At 32.7% G+C, this 16389-nt stretch overlaps 1 protein-coding gene and 1 long non-coding RNA gene across 2 annotated transcripts; both read right to left on the bottom strand.

The window, feature by feature from the left end:
* Window positions 1–1682: 1682 nt before the first annotated feature.
* Window positions 1683–2312, bottom strand: LOC118344068. The gene is made up of 3 exons (XR_004797834.1): window positions 2058–2312; window positions 1897–1978; window positions 1683–1764 (listed from the first exon to the last, which is right to left on the bottom strand). It is a non-coding gene; the product is annotated as an uncharacterized LOC118344068 (long non-coding RNA).
* Window positions 2313–8813: 6501 nt separating this feature from the next.
* On the bottom strand, window positions 8814–9602 carry LOC109002971. The gene has a single exon (XM_018980907.1). The coding sequence runs from the start codon at window positions 9600–9602 to the stop codon at window positions 8814–8816; it is 789 nt and encodes a 262-aa protein (XP_018836452.1).
* Between the last annotated feature and the right edge of the window lie 6787 nt (window positions 9603–16389).

Here is a 16389-nt window from a genome sequence, read left to right as displayed (position 1 = left end):
GTTGAGTTAAATTGGGATGATAAAATATTATTTTTTAATATTATTATTATTTTATAATTTAAAAAGTTAAATTATTTATTATATTTTATATTGAGATTTGAAAAAATTATAATGATGAATTGAGATATATTGAGGTGAATTTGATAACCAAACGTAAATTTACATAAAATACAGTGTTCCAACGACACTCATTTTCTTAAGCAATAATGTGCTAAATATTCGATAAAATATATTAAAATCTTATCAGATATTTATTACACGATAAAATATATTTGTAATTGTAGATTATGCAACCGTCGCGTAATCGCTTTAAAAAAATAAATAAAATATGAAATTCACATAAAAAAAATTAATTTTTTAAAGTGAACTTCATTCTTTTTCAAAATGATTACATGACGTTTACGTTCTTCACGTTTATATGTAGAATTACTCTTATTACACACATACATGTCTGCTAGTCAGGCCACGACGGGCTTAGGCTGCTCAATTTAATCTCCAATCCCTATTTATTATGAGAAATTCTATTTACAGTCCTCAAGTGGGGACTGCATGTGCAGGCACATTATTAAATGAGAGAAAACATTATTTTAGGAATGATAATTTTGTAATTTTAAAAATTTTAAAGTTAAAATAGACTAGGCCTACACATGCAGTCCCTAAATATAGACTGTACCTAGCATTACTCATTTATTATATCATATTTGAATACTGTCCCATAGTCGTGCTATGCACATTTAGGCTCCATTTTGCTCGCCCTCGATGCCTTGGGTCTTGATGGTAATGTTTGGACCTTCAACCAGCAATAATGCCCATTCTGAGAAATTTGAGGGTCCCATTCGCTATTCCTGCCTAACAGTCACTTTCGGATATTAAAATGAAATTATCAGTAAGGGGAACAAAATAAACATAAATAATTTACTTTATTACAATTTTTAGAAAAATAAAAAATAGAAAAAACTATTAATAAGAGTGACTGACTAAGGCCCAAAAACTATTTCAGATTTCAAATCTATCAAATGGGCCCCTAATACTTGCTGCAGCATCTATCCTAGTGCAGAGTGAAAAAAGAATATACATACAAGGCATCCAGAGATGACATGGTAGATGCAAATGTTAATGTCTTGAAACGAGGGATAACTAGATGCAAACATGACGTTGGTCTTTGTTTCATGGTTCTAACCAAATTCATCTGATTTGCTCAGCATGTTCCTTGCCTGATTATCTGGGAATTATGGCTTGCTCGAAATCTGGCAAAACATGAAGGTGTGGTCAAGACTATGTTAATTGGACTGTTCATCCCACCCGACCTGACCCGAAATTTACTGTTCCGACCCGACCCGAACCCAAGACTATTCCGTTACCCGATTACCCGATACCCGATTGGCCGACCAGTACACTATTTTCGGAATACCCGATTACCCGATTTTTTTTTTTTTTTCTGAAAAATAGATATATGTTAGTCTCTTAATCTTCTAACTCCAAGAATTTACAAAAAATATGTTTGTAAATATCCACATAAAAAAAAAAAAAACTAAAAAATATGGGTATTGATCCATAAAGTTCCATAACAGCATTTCTTACTTTAATCCTATCAAACACTTAGCGAGCACTTCCAACACAAACACACTTGGCATACATATCAATTAAACCGGACCCACAAAAAAATACTTCAAGTAATCTGCATGCCCACAAAAAATTGATGTCCACATGAATCCTATCCATGCGTGTTCATGAATCTTCCTCCTGTCTTCAAAACTAGCTAATCTGCATGCCCACAAAAAATTGGATAATGATACTAAAATTGGACATCCTCTATTGCTAAGAAAGAAAGTGAAGATTGAAGAACATGCCCACAAAAAAAAAACAAAACAAAAGAAAAAGAAAAAATGGTCTTACTCTTGGATTAGCTAGTTTTGGTCCAAAAGTACTTCAAGTAATCTTCAATCGATCTCATTTAAAATATTCTTCAAAGTTATCTCTACATGAAAAAAAATTATGTTAAACATATAATTAATTGAAAAGACTATATGAAAATAAAGTTCAAATGTGAATCTTACCGGTTTCTAACTTGTAGCTTTCAGCATCTTCCATTACATCTTGGGAGTCATAATTAATGGAGGGAGCCATTAACCAGTTTTGTGTGCAAATAAGAGATTCAACTGTTGTTGGGGCCAATGAGCTACGAAATGAATCTAAGACACGACCTCCAACGCTAAATGCCGACTCAGAAGCAACAGTAGATATGAGAATAGCTAACACATCTCGAGCCATATTGGCAAGGATCGGATATCTGATTGAGTTCACCTTCCACCATAGTAGAATATCAAAGTCGGGTGTCGATCCTCCAACACTTTCCATGAAATACTTATCCAATTCTGATTTAGACTCTACCACACCCTTTGATGCTTGATATTGTTCAAACATACTTAATATATCATCCACATTATCATAAGAAGTATTACTTTGGGTCTCACCAACACTTGATTGGCTCCTACTTGAACCTACACTAGATTTTGAATATTGCTTATACATCTGCTCAATGATCCTCCTTAACCAATCAACAAGTTCAGACGCTCGCTCATTCCCAAGAAAATTTCTAAAACAAAATTCCAAAACTTCTAATTTGAAGCACGGATCAAGCATAGATGTAATAAACAACATTTTGTTCAATTTCTCAAAATCCCCCCAATACTTGTCATATTTCAACAACATCTTCTCCGACATGGTTTTCAGCATATTACTCTCACTCATAGAAAATTTGTTCAAATAATTATAGACTGTAAATACTTCTCTAATGAACAAATTTGAAGTTGCATAAATTGAGCCTGAAACCCGCAAAGTCGTATCATAAAAAAGCTTCAAAAATTTTACAAAAACCTTAATGGTTTCCCAATCATGTAAAGTTGGTATTCCTTGTCCAACCTCATGTAAATATGGGCCAAACTCATTGTCTTCATCTTGCATCACCTCAAACGCCGCATAATATTTGAGAGCCGCACTCAACATTAGATATGTTGAGTTCCACCTAGTTGGAACATCAAGACAAAGAAGCCCACCACCCAAAATATTTTGCTTCTCTACGCATGACTTGAACTTATTAAGTCTTGCAGGGGAAGATTTAACATATTTTATTGCATTTCGAATCTTGACAATTGATTTATCAACTTCTTTCAATCCATCTTGAACAATGAGATTCAAAATATGTGCACAACATCTTATATGTATAAGTTCATTCTCTAATACCATACAATCCCTAAGTTTGGCAATTTTCCTCAAATAATCAATGGCCATAGTATTAGAGGATGCATTGTCGACTGTGATTGTAAATATCTTCTTTATGCCCCATCCAAGTACAGATGACTCAATCTCTTTTCCTATTGTTATTCCTTTGTGATCAGGAACTTTCTTAAAATCTATAATTCTCTTATGCAAGATCCAATCATCATCAATAAAATGGGCTGTTATGCACATATAGTTAAGATTTTGAATTGATGTCCACATGTCAGTAGTGATGCAAATCTTATAATCAAATGCCATGAACATGTTCTTCAACTTATCTTTTTCTAACATGTACATCTTCATACAATCTCGCATAATAGTAATGCAAGAGGGGATTGGAAATCTAGGCTCAACTATGGCCATAAAGTCTTTAAAACCTTGTTTTTCTACAAATCTAAACGGTAGATCATCCATGATTATCATTTTAGCTACCGTCGATCGTATTTTCTGTTCATTGTACTTAGCAAGTCCAACACTAGGACTGCTAGTTGTACCATCCACCCCCGTCTTCCTAGTCCCGGTCATTTTTTATTAGGGGTTATCCCTTCCAACTCCACTAGCATTAAAGACTTTACATGTCTGATGATGGTACTTCAAAGATGAAGTACCTTGTTTTTTAGGATGACATAACAAAACCTTACCACAATAATCGCACGTGGCTTTGGGCTCATCGGGATCCTCGACATTCTCAATCCTCGTAAAGTGTTGCCATACATCTGATCTTCCCCGTTTTCTTGTAATAGGAGGGCGAGCTTGAGGACTAGTTGTTGGGAGAGAGCTATCCAAAGTTGGAGGCTAAGTACTATCCAAATGAATCAGATTGGGCATTGATTCAGACCCAGATGAAGGCATATTCCCTATAAATTAAAAAAAAAAATAGAGTAAGATACCTACAAATTAAATAAAACATATTCCCTTAAAAGGATGCAAAGAGAGACTTAAGTTGTATGTGTTTTGAATAAAAAGAAAATTGTTAAATTTAAACTAAACTATTAATAGATTCATCCATTAGTCAACATCATCTGTGATGCAGGTGCCAGCTTTTTTTGTACTGAATTCAACTAGGGCTTCAAAAGAGGCCGAGTCACTGCTCATGGGCCAGGCCTTCCCTTCTTTCGGCCTGGGCTTATGAACTTGTATTTGATGTATTGGAAGTCATCAATGAATGTAAAGAAGTTCCTAATTTTGTTTTATTTGTTTATATCAGGTGGTACATCAAATTCAGGAAGTAAGATTCAACATGTAGACTCTTTTGGTGACTCTGAGGTGATTTGATCCTACAATCCTGTAACTCCTCCACTGTGTAATCCATGAAATCATTATTTTTGATTAAAATGGTTCATATTTTTATTAACCCAGTATAGAGTTATTGTGATGTAAGTTAATTTTTATGGTACATCAAATTTTGTTTTTGCTGCAGGTCGTGGAGGAACCTGGATGTGCTATGGTGAAGAAGTCTAAAAAATACCTATTTGGCAGATATCAGAATCATTGGCAGATATATGCATGGTATACATCACTAGCTTGCTAGCTCATGCCATGCTTACAAGTTGTAAGTTACAACTCACATTGTATTCTAATTTAATCTTAAAATACAATCTGTCTAAGCCTGTAAATTCTTTACTAAAGGATGTTAACAGGCAAACCAAAAGGAGGATGATAGGAGAATTTGACTAAACTGGTGGAGAAACTCGGGAGTAAAGGTTGCTCAATATTAACCCCATTCCAGCATTGCAGTGACCCAGGGATTATACATCAAGCTGTCATTAAGAATGTACTCAAAACTATCTCAAAGTCAATCACAATACATGAACAATTTGTTTGAAACGGTAACTTGAAAGGCACATAAAATAATACTGTACAAATGAAATTTCCGAAGACCTTATAATTTAGTAACATGGAAAAGTAAGTTAAAATCAAATGGTAACATATCATTGCATAACTCCTTTAATATGTATGATAGATAGGGTTAATTCCATAGAAATGCTTTCATAGTATTGCTGGGAAGACATGCAAGTGCACCACAGCAGCAACACCCATCTATTTGGCAAGCTTAAAATTAGAAGCCATGCAAGTGTAGACTCTTGATCATCCACGAAATTAATACCATGATACTCTTTGTCACTTGTTTGCAATGGTGTTTCATACAAACAATTAACTTTGGTTGAGGAAAGGATGCAAGGGAATAATGGGAATGAAGTGAACTGTTTTAAGCCTCAAAACAGAGTGCATAGCAGAATTTTCTGCACCTCCATAGACAGCTAGTAGCTTTAGTGCATTCATGCCTTTAAGCATCCCTCCATTCAATCACAATCCCAACTACATAGACTAAGGACACTAGTATTGAAGAAAACTAGCAAGAAACATCATTTTTTTTTTGTTTAAACATAGCAAAAAACAGCAAGGGTGAATCCCTTATAAACTAGAAAATTACAACATAAAAATCACTAGTTTTAATAAAATACTTGGTTGCTTAGTAAGACTATTAACTTAGGGAAAATATTAAAAATACCCATTCTCATCTCTATTAATTTAACACATAAAACAAAGGCTTAAACATAACTAAGAACATAATTTAAACTCAAGAAAACACAAGGAAGGGATACATCAAAAATGCCTTACAAAGCACACGGCTGGGAGTAAAACAGAGCACAACATAAAAATATTATCCTTCCTCTATTCGGTTACCACCAACTAGAACAATCATGAGAGGAAAAAATTGAGAAATCAGTCTAGAAACTACCGCACAACAATCGGCCAACACAGAAATTCAAAAATCCCTAATACATGGCACGATTTCAACCCACACGATTTCAACCCTAAACCAGATACCAAATTTTACCAACGAGCATAATAGAACAAAGATGAGAATGGGTTTAACCCACTAACCTTTCCACTCGAGTTGCGATGGAGAGAGTGAGATCTGCGAGTCAGCTGCGATGGAGAGAGCTGCTGATGGAGGAGAGCGGCTGCGAGGGAGAGTTGCGATGGAGAGAGCTGAGACTCAAGCGGAAAGGTATTCCGTAAGATTTTAGATGAAATCGGGTAAACGGGTATTACCCGTTTAAAAACGAATCGGATAACGGGTATTCCGTTTCCACTTTAAACCACAACCGGGTCGGGTAATTCGGGTCCGGTCAGGTCGGGTAATTCGGTCGGGTTGGGTAGGGTATTCGGTCTTTTTGTTCACTCCTAATGTTAAACATTATCCGGAAGATTGTTGTTTGCTAAAGCTGAACATCTGGACAACCGAGTTCCGGACCGATACCAGCATAGAAAAATCTGGATACCGGGTTTTAAACTCAGAATCTGGATTTTTCTTTTTCTTTTCAATTTGATGACAATGGCAGAGATGATTCCTCAAGGCGCAAAGTGAATCGTGGATCAGCAAAATCCATATGCAAGGGAAGGATTAATGAAGACGATCTAGAGACTGAACAAGTGTTAACCTCACCAGGATCTAGTAGTCGTTTGGGATAAGGGTGAAGTACAAAAGATAGGAGTTTTTCAAAACATTTAGATGTGAAAAAATTGCCAGATGCTAGAAATACTCTTGGCAGGATCACATCTAATGTTTTAGTTGTCGAAAAAGATGATAATGATGACTACTTCTAGGAATGTAGAGTTGGAAGTAGAATGTAGAGTTTGAAGTAATGATATCTCTGACATGGTAAAGAAAGTAGTTATAATTGCCAAAGCTAAAGTAAGAGCAGCCAATGCACCTGAAGAAGCTATCAAAGCAACGGGTGATGTTGCTATTGAAGTTGTCAAAAGTGCAATTTTTAGGTATGCAGCATACTCTCTATTTCTTTTATTTGGCATATATTATATAGAGTAATGAGGTCTTATGAAGTCTTATACTTCTTAATGCTTTGTTAGTTGTTACTCTATATGTTAAGGAATTTAAAAGCACGAGTGATTAAGAAGCTGCAGTTTTGGCTGCTTCTAAAGCTGCATCCACTGTTATTGATGCTTATAATTCAATTGAAGTTTTAAGGTATGTAATTTCGTATCTAAGTATGTAATATAAATATTGAATAACAATGTGCTGCTTATGAATGTAGGCTTTATGTATTAAATAATAATTATAATTAAAAAAAATGATTCATTCGGATTTTGACCCGAGTCTGACTCGGATTAACCTGGTCCGGATTTGAAACCCAAGTTCCGGTTCAGGTATATTCAGGTTCCCGAACCGAAATCTAGTTGAGTAGTCATAATTGAATTGAATGCACTTTTAATGATTACCTGATTTAACAGTAAGTAATATCCTCCATGTCGATACGAGGAGATTTGGGAAGACATTCTTTGTTATGGTAGCCTGGTAGGATTCTAAATTTTGAACTTCAGCACATTGAGAGAAACAGATTGGCGGATGGCCTTGCAAAACTTGGAGCAAAAGTTATGACTCATGTCACACTACTCGGTTTCCAAATTACCTATATGGAATTTTGTTTTCGATAAAAGTGGACTACCCAGAATTAGATGGAAATAGTGTAATATAATATTTTTTCATAAAAACTTCGGTCTAACATTAAAAAAAAAAAATGCACATGTTAATGGTTTTATATTAAAATTTAAAATATTATTTTTTAATATTATTATTATTTTAAGATTTAAAAAAATTAAATTAATATTTGAAAAAAACTGAAATTATTTATTATATTTTGTGTAAAAATTTAAAAAAATTATAATAATGAGACAAGAATTTTGTATCTTATCTCACTTGCCAAAAAAAAAATATAGATGTTAATAGTTTTAGATGAAAGTTTAAAATATTATTTTTTAATATTATTATTATTTTAATATTTAAAAATGTTAAATTAATATTTTAAAAAAATTAAAATTATTTATTATATTTTGTATAAAAATTTTTAAAAAATATAATAATGAAATGAGAATTCTACATCTTATTTCACTGGCCAAACCTATCAAATAATGGAAAAAAAATAGAAGTTTGAAAATGAAATTGCTCAAAGTCATTTAAAACTACTTTTTGATCCTACTGCATACATACCCGAGACTCGGGGTCGTAAAAAATTTGTTACCGTGTCAATGTTTATATTTAAGGTTAGTTTGGAGGGTAGAGTTCGGAATATTTTATTATTATTATTATTATTTATTTATTATTATTTACAAAATATTTAAAATTATCTTACTATTTAAACAAAATCTTAAAATAACATTTGTATAATATTATTAAGTGGTTGAGGCTGATATATCAAGTATCAACGTCTGTCACATTAATTATTTTTAAAAAATGCGAAGGCAAAGATGAGGCATTAAAAAAATATTTGATTCCGCACAAAAGTAGAACACATGGGTAGCCTAGCCTAGTCAAAAGTGGACCCTTTGATGCCATGACCAGTGACCTTCACAGAATCACATGGGTGTGTCCGCCGCCTCAGGGCTCGGGCCATCAACCGTAGCTAGACAAGAACAACCAAGTCAATCCTGGCTTGTTCGGACTTGGCTATTCAAAATAGGAAAAACATCCTGGCTTGTTCTGGCACACGTACGAGGACGAACCCCTTTCACAGATGCGGAATGCAACCAAAGGAAGCCTTTACGACAGCGTTTGAATGCTGACTCTTCCTGCGCGACGCCAGTCCCAAAACCCTTAGCAGCCTCCACAGCCCCTTCCCTCTGCTCCGATCCTCGTTGCCATTGTTCATTTCATCGCATTGAACCGAACGGAACATCGATGATTGGCTCCTCATCCGACTCTGTCTCATCTTCATATCCCTCAGCTCCATCTCCGTTGGAAACCTCGTCATCCCAAACATAAACAAAAACCACCGGGACTTCGACGAAGATGCCAGCATCGACACCTTCCCTACTGAAAAATCACAATTACTAGTACCGTAAGCATAACCTTTTGGTGAAGGTAATGCCAAAGTTTTCGAATCTTTATCTTCTGGCAGCTTCGAGCTGTATTTTGAGGAGCTCCTTATTTTGTTGAAAGAGAGTGATTTCCATCGAAGAAAGCCCGTCTTCGCGCGCTTTGTGTTGGGGGTGCTTTCTTGGTTCTGTGTTTTTTCGGGTTCGGGTAGGTCTTTGCAGGGGATGAGTTTACCGCAGAAGATGATGTTCTTGTTCACTGTGGTTGCACAAGTAGAGGCGGTGAACTCCTCGCTTAAGAACTCGAAAAAGTCATTGTCGTCGGACAAGCTTTGATCTTCTTTTGAGTAATCATCCCAGTTGGATGCGTCGCCGTAGATGGGAAGATCACATAGAGAGAGTGTTTCTTCAACCTCATATGAATCTTGCAAGTCGGTTTTTTCTTGATTTACTGGGTCTTGGTAAGGTTCCTGAACTGCCATGATGCAGGAACTGAAAGAGTGGCAGGAGAAGTAAATGGGTGACCGAAAGTGAAGAGGGCTGAGCAATGGAGGAACAGTTTATGCTCCAATCGCTTATTGGTCTAGTATCTTCAAGTTTGGTGATTGAGGGACCTGCAGAATTACCCGTATATATATAAGGAGATCCTCGGGGCTGTTGATGGGGCTTGTGCCTTCTAGAGGAAAAGAAAAATTGGTGCTAATAAAGTAGTACTATTAAATTACAGTTCTTCTGGGGGCAACCGGGGTTGCGTCCCCGCGCATGCCAGATCAGCTTTAATGAATTAAAAAAAAAAAAAAAAGCAGAACTTGACCCTCCCCTTCCAGAACCTCGCGGCCTTGCCCAGTTGCCCAAGACCCTCTCCAAAACTCTAAAAATTCGCCCAAGACCATCTCTCCCAAAACTTTTAGCAATTGCAGGTACATGCCTTTAAAAATACTGGGATCTTTATCCTCCTTAAACATGAAGAAGAAAATGAGTTTGGAGGTCATCGACGACAGAGTGATTTTTCTCTCAATAGGTCATTTGGGCAAACACTTACAGGAGAAGAAGAACAAGACAGAAGCTCTTCCTTCCTCGGTAGAACACCAACGTCTTCTTCATTCCCACAAGAGATCCAGGGAGATGTAAATCTCTCACCAGCACACTACAACCAGAAGTCCTCATTAGCTGTTTCGTACACTCGTCGTTAGGGGCTGAAATATTGAGAACATATGTGATATTTTTTTTGTGTCTGTTTGGCTGCTTAGAAAGGTGAGGAAACTAAAATTTGACTTTTTTTTTTTTTTAAATCGTTTTCAGCTTATTGAAATTTCCTCTTCAGAATGGGTTTCCAGAGTTTACTACAAATTGGACAAGGACTGCTTCACTTATGTTAATTTTATCAAATGTGAGAAGTTCCATAATATGCCATGGAGTATTGTTGATGTGGCCGGATATTATTGGGGGTTGTTAAAGCCCCAAGAACAGAACAAAATGAGAAGACGAAGAGAAGACGAAGAGAGGTTTCATGTGCAGCTTGGAGAAGGCAGACCGAAATGAGAAAGTAGGGATCTTTGAATCGTCCCTTCACTCACGAGGACCCTTTGGAAATGAGAAAGGCAAAAAACAAAACGGTGTCGTTTTGTTTTTTTGCCACGTCGGATGCGAGGCCGCGGCGAGGACGCAGCCCGGTTGTCCACAGCATTTTTCATTAAATTATGATTGGCCTTCTAGAAAAGCAGGCGCTAAGGCTGAGAAAACAAATTCGCGAGTATTCTATCTTGTGTTTACTTCACTGTACATGTGATTTAATTAGTAAAATTTTCATTTTCTTATAAATTAAATTATAATATATAAGTATTTTATTAACTGTAAATTTATATTGATTTATAAATAAATTTTTCAGAAAAGAAATACGTACCTAAAATATATCCTTTTATTAGTATATATATATCTCTCATTTAAAAGCTCTAAATTTGAAATAAAACTTTAAAATTTGATCAAAAATTCAACCGTACGATTGGTTAAGTGGTAAAAGGCCTCGAATTTTCGGGTTTGCTCTTCCCAATTTAAGATTCAAATTTCTTTAAGTGTAAGTAATCTTCGGGAACCATTGAAGTAAATAATTTTTTTCATAAATTATCTGAAGTGCATTTGAAAACTCTTTATTAATTGCGTTTAGATGTTAAATTGAGTTGAATTGAAATAATAAAATATTGTTAAAATATTATTTTTTAATATTATTATTTTAAAATTTTAAAAAATTAAATTATTTATTATATTTATATTAAAATTTAAAAAAATTATAATATTGAATTGAGAAAAATTTAATAATTATTTTTACATCCAAAATTAGTCAAAACGAACATCCAGCTCCAAATAAAAAAAATATATATATATCTGCCTATACTTAAAAGCCGCTATATATGTACTGTTTATTACTGTTGATGTTACTATTCATAAATAGTAATGAACAATGTAGTTTTTTTTTTCCCTTTTTTTTTTCCGCAAGTGTTTATATTATCTCTTTCTCTTTAAATAGACTTTTTTTTTGTATTCATCTAAAGAGTAAAATAAATTATTACTTCTGTCAAATGTTTGCTTTATAGTCGGTTTGTTATATAATTCTTATTTATAATTCTTGAATTTTTAGTGATTGTATTAGAATTTGTAAAAGCAAGTATATATAATTGAATTTATTGGATCAAATTTGTGTGATAAGTATTTTTTAGATTTTTATTTAAGTTATTTAGACTTTTATAGAGTAATACTAAAAGTGATATATCATCTTTAATATTCAGATTTAATCTATCTAACGGTAGAAGTTTAAATATTGATTTAAACTAACATAAAATAGATAATTAAAATATAAATATTCTATCATACACTTAAAATTAACTTCAATTTATATATATATATATATATATACCTGCCTATATCTTAAAAGAGGCTATCCTATTACTGTTCATCAGCAGTAATGAACAGTAAAGAGGTTTTTTTTTTTTTTTTTTCACGTTTGTTTTGTTTTTCTGTTTCTTTTTGGATTCGTCTGTGTGGATGTTAATGTACGACGTAATACCACAATCGTGCGTGGAGAATGAGAGAGAGGGAGAAATGAAAGGTGAGAAAAAATATTAATTTATAAGTTTTAAATTACAACTCTTCATCTTTAATTTTCAAATTTAATATAACGATAGAAGTTTAAATATTGATTTAAACTAACATAAAATATATAATTAAAATACTAATTTTTTATCGTTAAATAAATAATAAAATTTTATTGTATATTTTTAAGAAATAAAATTATCTAATTAATTTAAATTTTTAATATAATTTAAATTTTATAATAAATGATGAACATAAATAAATAATAATTTTATTTTTATACATTAAATTATTTTAATATTTAAAATTATACTTTATTTTTTTTCTTCAATTTAATAGATATAACAAACGTGCTTTGCACGTTTACCACCGCTTGTATTTATTTATCAAAAAATCTTCACAACTTCCTAACACTTCATACTCTACATTATTTTTAATTTTTATTATTTTTTTCTTTTATTAAATATTTATTATATAAATAATAAATAAATAATTTAAAATAATTTAAAAATAATAAACTAAAAAAAAATTTAAAAAAAATATTAAAAATTTAAAAAAGTGTGGAGTGTGGTGGAAGTTGTGTAGCAATGCTCTTTATTTATATATATATATCAAGAACTCGAGTAACTTTTTCGTCAAGGATAGACAGTCTTCTAGATGATTACTTTTCCGAGATTCGAGCATTTATTTTTTGGCATTTATTTTGGGGATGGGGGCTGCCGGCTGAGTTGATCAGGTCGCTTCTCCTGTCATATCATGTGGTGTCCCCCCCACTCTGACGGCACTCACTTTCTGTTCAATTGGTCCACAGTTGGATGACATGGATGTGACACGTGCCACTCCGCGTTAGACCTTTTTCTTGGCCCTTCCTTTGGTGCAGCTTATTCAATCTTTGTCCAGCTTATTCAAGAATATGAAATTAAGGAAAAGTCTAATGGTAAGCGAGTTTGTATATCAAACTTTATATCGATGTAAATATAAGGTATTTATTTAATAAAACGAAATGAATTAAAAATAAAAATGATTTTTGTAAAATAGAAAATTTTTTTATTTTCTAAAACAAATTTTTTATTTTTTTTAATAAAAAAAATTATATGAGTAATTGTTATACAATTTGATGCGCTAAATTACTTGTAACTAACAAGACAAGACGTAGTTCAAAAACACTACTCTCATCAAATTTGTTTACCGAATTTTTGTATAAATTTTTTATAACTTAATAGTTAAGGGATTATTTTTAATAAATTTGTAAAAAATATTTAAATTTTTAAAGTGATAAGTGATTTAAAAATAAAAAAAAATTAAATTGCCCTCTTCGATACTCATTTTTTGGTGTGAGTAGCACCACTATAATATTTAAAGACACAATATGCAAGTGTCCAGCATTTTTTTTAAATAATAACAAATATAGAATTTATATAAAAAAAAAATTAAATTTTTAACAATAGATCTTATTATTTTTTAAAAAAAGTACACGATATTTTCACAAATCATAATTATATTTAACATTATTCTTCGAATTTTATCTTTGCTGTTCCTATTCAATCGATCGTGGCATCAGTAAGATTTTATGAACAGACAGTAATACTTGAACTTCATCGTAGGGTGAGATTCTAGCCAATCGTACAGGTGGTATTCAAAGATCAAACCAGTGCTTTGCATTGATTTCTCATTCAAAACCGTGACTTTCTGCATAGAAAATGTCTAATGTTTACGCGTTAAACCTTAAACTTGATCAAGCTCAAGAATTTAAACAGCTGAAAATCTTCCGAAACCATCCAATAGTGTTATAGTTTGTTTTTTTTTTTGTTTTTTGTTTTTTTGTTGTCTCTAGAACTTGATCACTGTTTTTCAACTACTCCTGCATGACACGGTCTTCTTCCATGGGAGGATATAAATCAAGAGGTTCAAAACGTACAAACTAGCATGACGTGTGCTCGATCGGCGAATATGTCATTTGGTTTTAGGTAAATGACTTTAATTACAACCTCCACGAAAACAATTTTATATGGGATCATGTCCTTGTTATTTTTTTTCTATGAGAAAATACATTTATTTTTTATTATTTTGTAGTGTATACAAGCTTATACCTGGGTCCAGCTTATGTGATCACCCTGCGATCAGATATTCTTCTAGAAATTGTAATAGTACAATATAGTTCTTGGTTAGTGAGCCCACGAGGTCTACTTTTCCGGGTCATACCATGCGGTCTACCGGTACAACCCTATTCTACAACTCTTGTCTATAGCGTCTGTGAAAAGTCGAATAGAACAATGGATTGTAGAATTTTTTTTTATTTTTTGTTCCTCTTTGTTCTTTTTTTCCTAAGACTACTAGAAGCTATTTGTTTTAATCAATAATAATTTTTCCGTCTAACGTGAACCCTATAATTTCATCGGTGTACATTTCATCGGGGCACATCATCAGTTCACTAAGCATATTTCCCTTCGAATTTTAAAACCGAACATTGAATTACAATGTCCATTTCATTAAAAACAGAAGACATGATGAAATTGAACGACATTGATACAATAAAGTCAACACGAAAGCTTGTGCCATCGACACCAGTTGATATGAGTAATGTTACATAAAGTCGTAAAGTGTACAAGTGCCGTACAGTCGTTTTGAAAAAGAGTAAAGTTTACTATTAAGAAATTAATTTTTTTTTTCATGTGAGTCTCATATTTATTCATTTTTTTTAAAATAATTACAAAACGCTTACATACTCACGACTGCAAATATCATTTCTCAAAAACTAATCAGTAGCAGCTGCAACAAGTAACAATGTAGATCGAGCTAGCTGCAATTACCACATGCGCACACACAAAAACTAGATACCTTATGAATGTAAATAAAAAGCATCACCGGCAGTAAAGGAACAGACCTAAATCCCTATAGCTGCTTATGAATACAAGTCTCGCAATACAATACCCATAAGCAGAAGACAAAGCAGATCAAGGAGAGCAACCCAGCTACCGGTGATCAAGCACCCAGTTCTGTGAACAGCATTGATATTATATAATGTTACTGCCATTATCTCAGCGTTCTTTGTTTCTGGTGGTGTTGCCGCAAAATTTATGCTTGCATTTTACTGCAGTTGCCAGTTACTATTGCTCGCTGCCCAAGTGTTTTGCCAATTCGGAAACCTCGGTACTCCACTAAAAGCACTTTTTAAATTAGCCAAATTTAAAGGACATATTTGATAAATATAAAAAAAATTTAATTTTTAACTATTTCATTCACATAAATTTTCATATTAGAATAATTATTTTTTTATTATATAATAATAAAATAATATAAGATAAATTTAATTTTAATTATTCACATTAAATCTTCACATTAGATTATACATTTATTCATTATATGGTAATGAATAACTAATAATTTCAAAAATATTTAATTTTTTAATTATTAATTTATTTAATTTTATCATATTTTACTATTTTACTTATTATATGTTAATTAATAATCATATTCTTATTAAATTAATATATCACTAAGTCAAATTAATATATTAATTGTGATCAAATATGTGATAGAAAGAAAGGGAGAGATAAATAATTAATAAAATATATATTTGATGTATGAAAAGTAACTTTTAAATTTGGAAAAACTTTTGAAAGTCATTGTAGTTAAATTTCAAATATATAGAATTTGACTAATCTAATGTGAGCATATTTTACTCTTTAATAGCTAAATATTCATTGAATTTAGCTTTTAGCTAATCCAATGAAAGTGCTTTTAAGGGATTGGACAACAGTCACCCAGATACTGCATCGCATACCTTCGTGATTTGGTAGGGGCAGAAGACATATTACTTCCGATGCTTGCCGCAATGTAACTTTTTCTGCGATTGTAATTTGCAGGCCAGCTTTTGAATGAGAAATGAAAAATATCAGCCTACATCCTCAACACACCGTTTTGAGTTGAAAAAAAAAAAAAAAATTCTTAAGGGTATGCTGCGGCTTCCGGCTGATGCCCAGCATTTCTCCTTTTGAATTATTGATCTATTTGTTGCAGTTCAATGTTTGTGGGTATGTTGAAAGAGAAATGATACTTACAATTGTGAGTGTGCAAGCGTTGTGTAGTCGCTTTGAAAAAAGTGAATAAATATGAAACTCACATGAAAAGAAATTAATTTTTTATGAGTAGATCTCACTCTTTTTCAAAGCAATTGTATGA

The sequence above is a fragment of the Juglans regia genome, chromosome 12 (genome assembly GCF_001411555.2).
Source record: "Juglans regia cultivar Chandler chromosome 12, Walnut 2.0, whole genome shotgun sequence".
Taxonomy (NCBI): Eukaryota; Viridiplantae; Streptophyta; class Magnoliopsida; order Fagales; family Juglandaceae; genus Juglans; species Juglans regia.
Note: the sequence above shows the minus strand (reverse complement) of the source record. Positions and strands in the feature narration are given on the sequence as shown.

What these genes read in the sequence shown, in the direction of transcription:
- LOC109002971 (XM_018980907.1), bottom strand. Translation starts at nt 9,602, where the DNA reads ATGGCAGTTCAGGAACCTTACCAAGACCCAGTAAATCAAGAAAAAACC.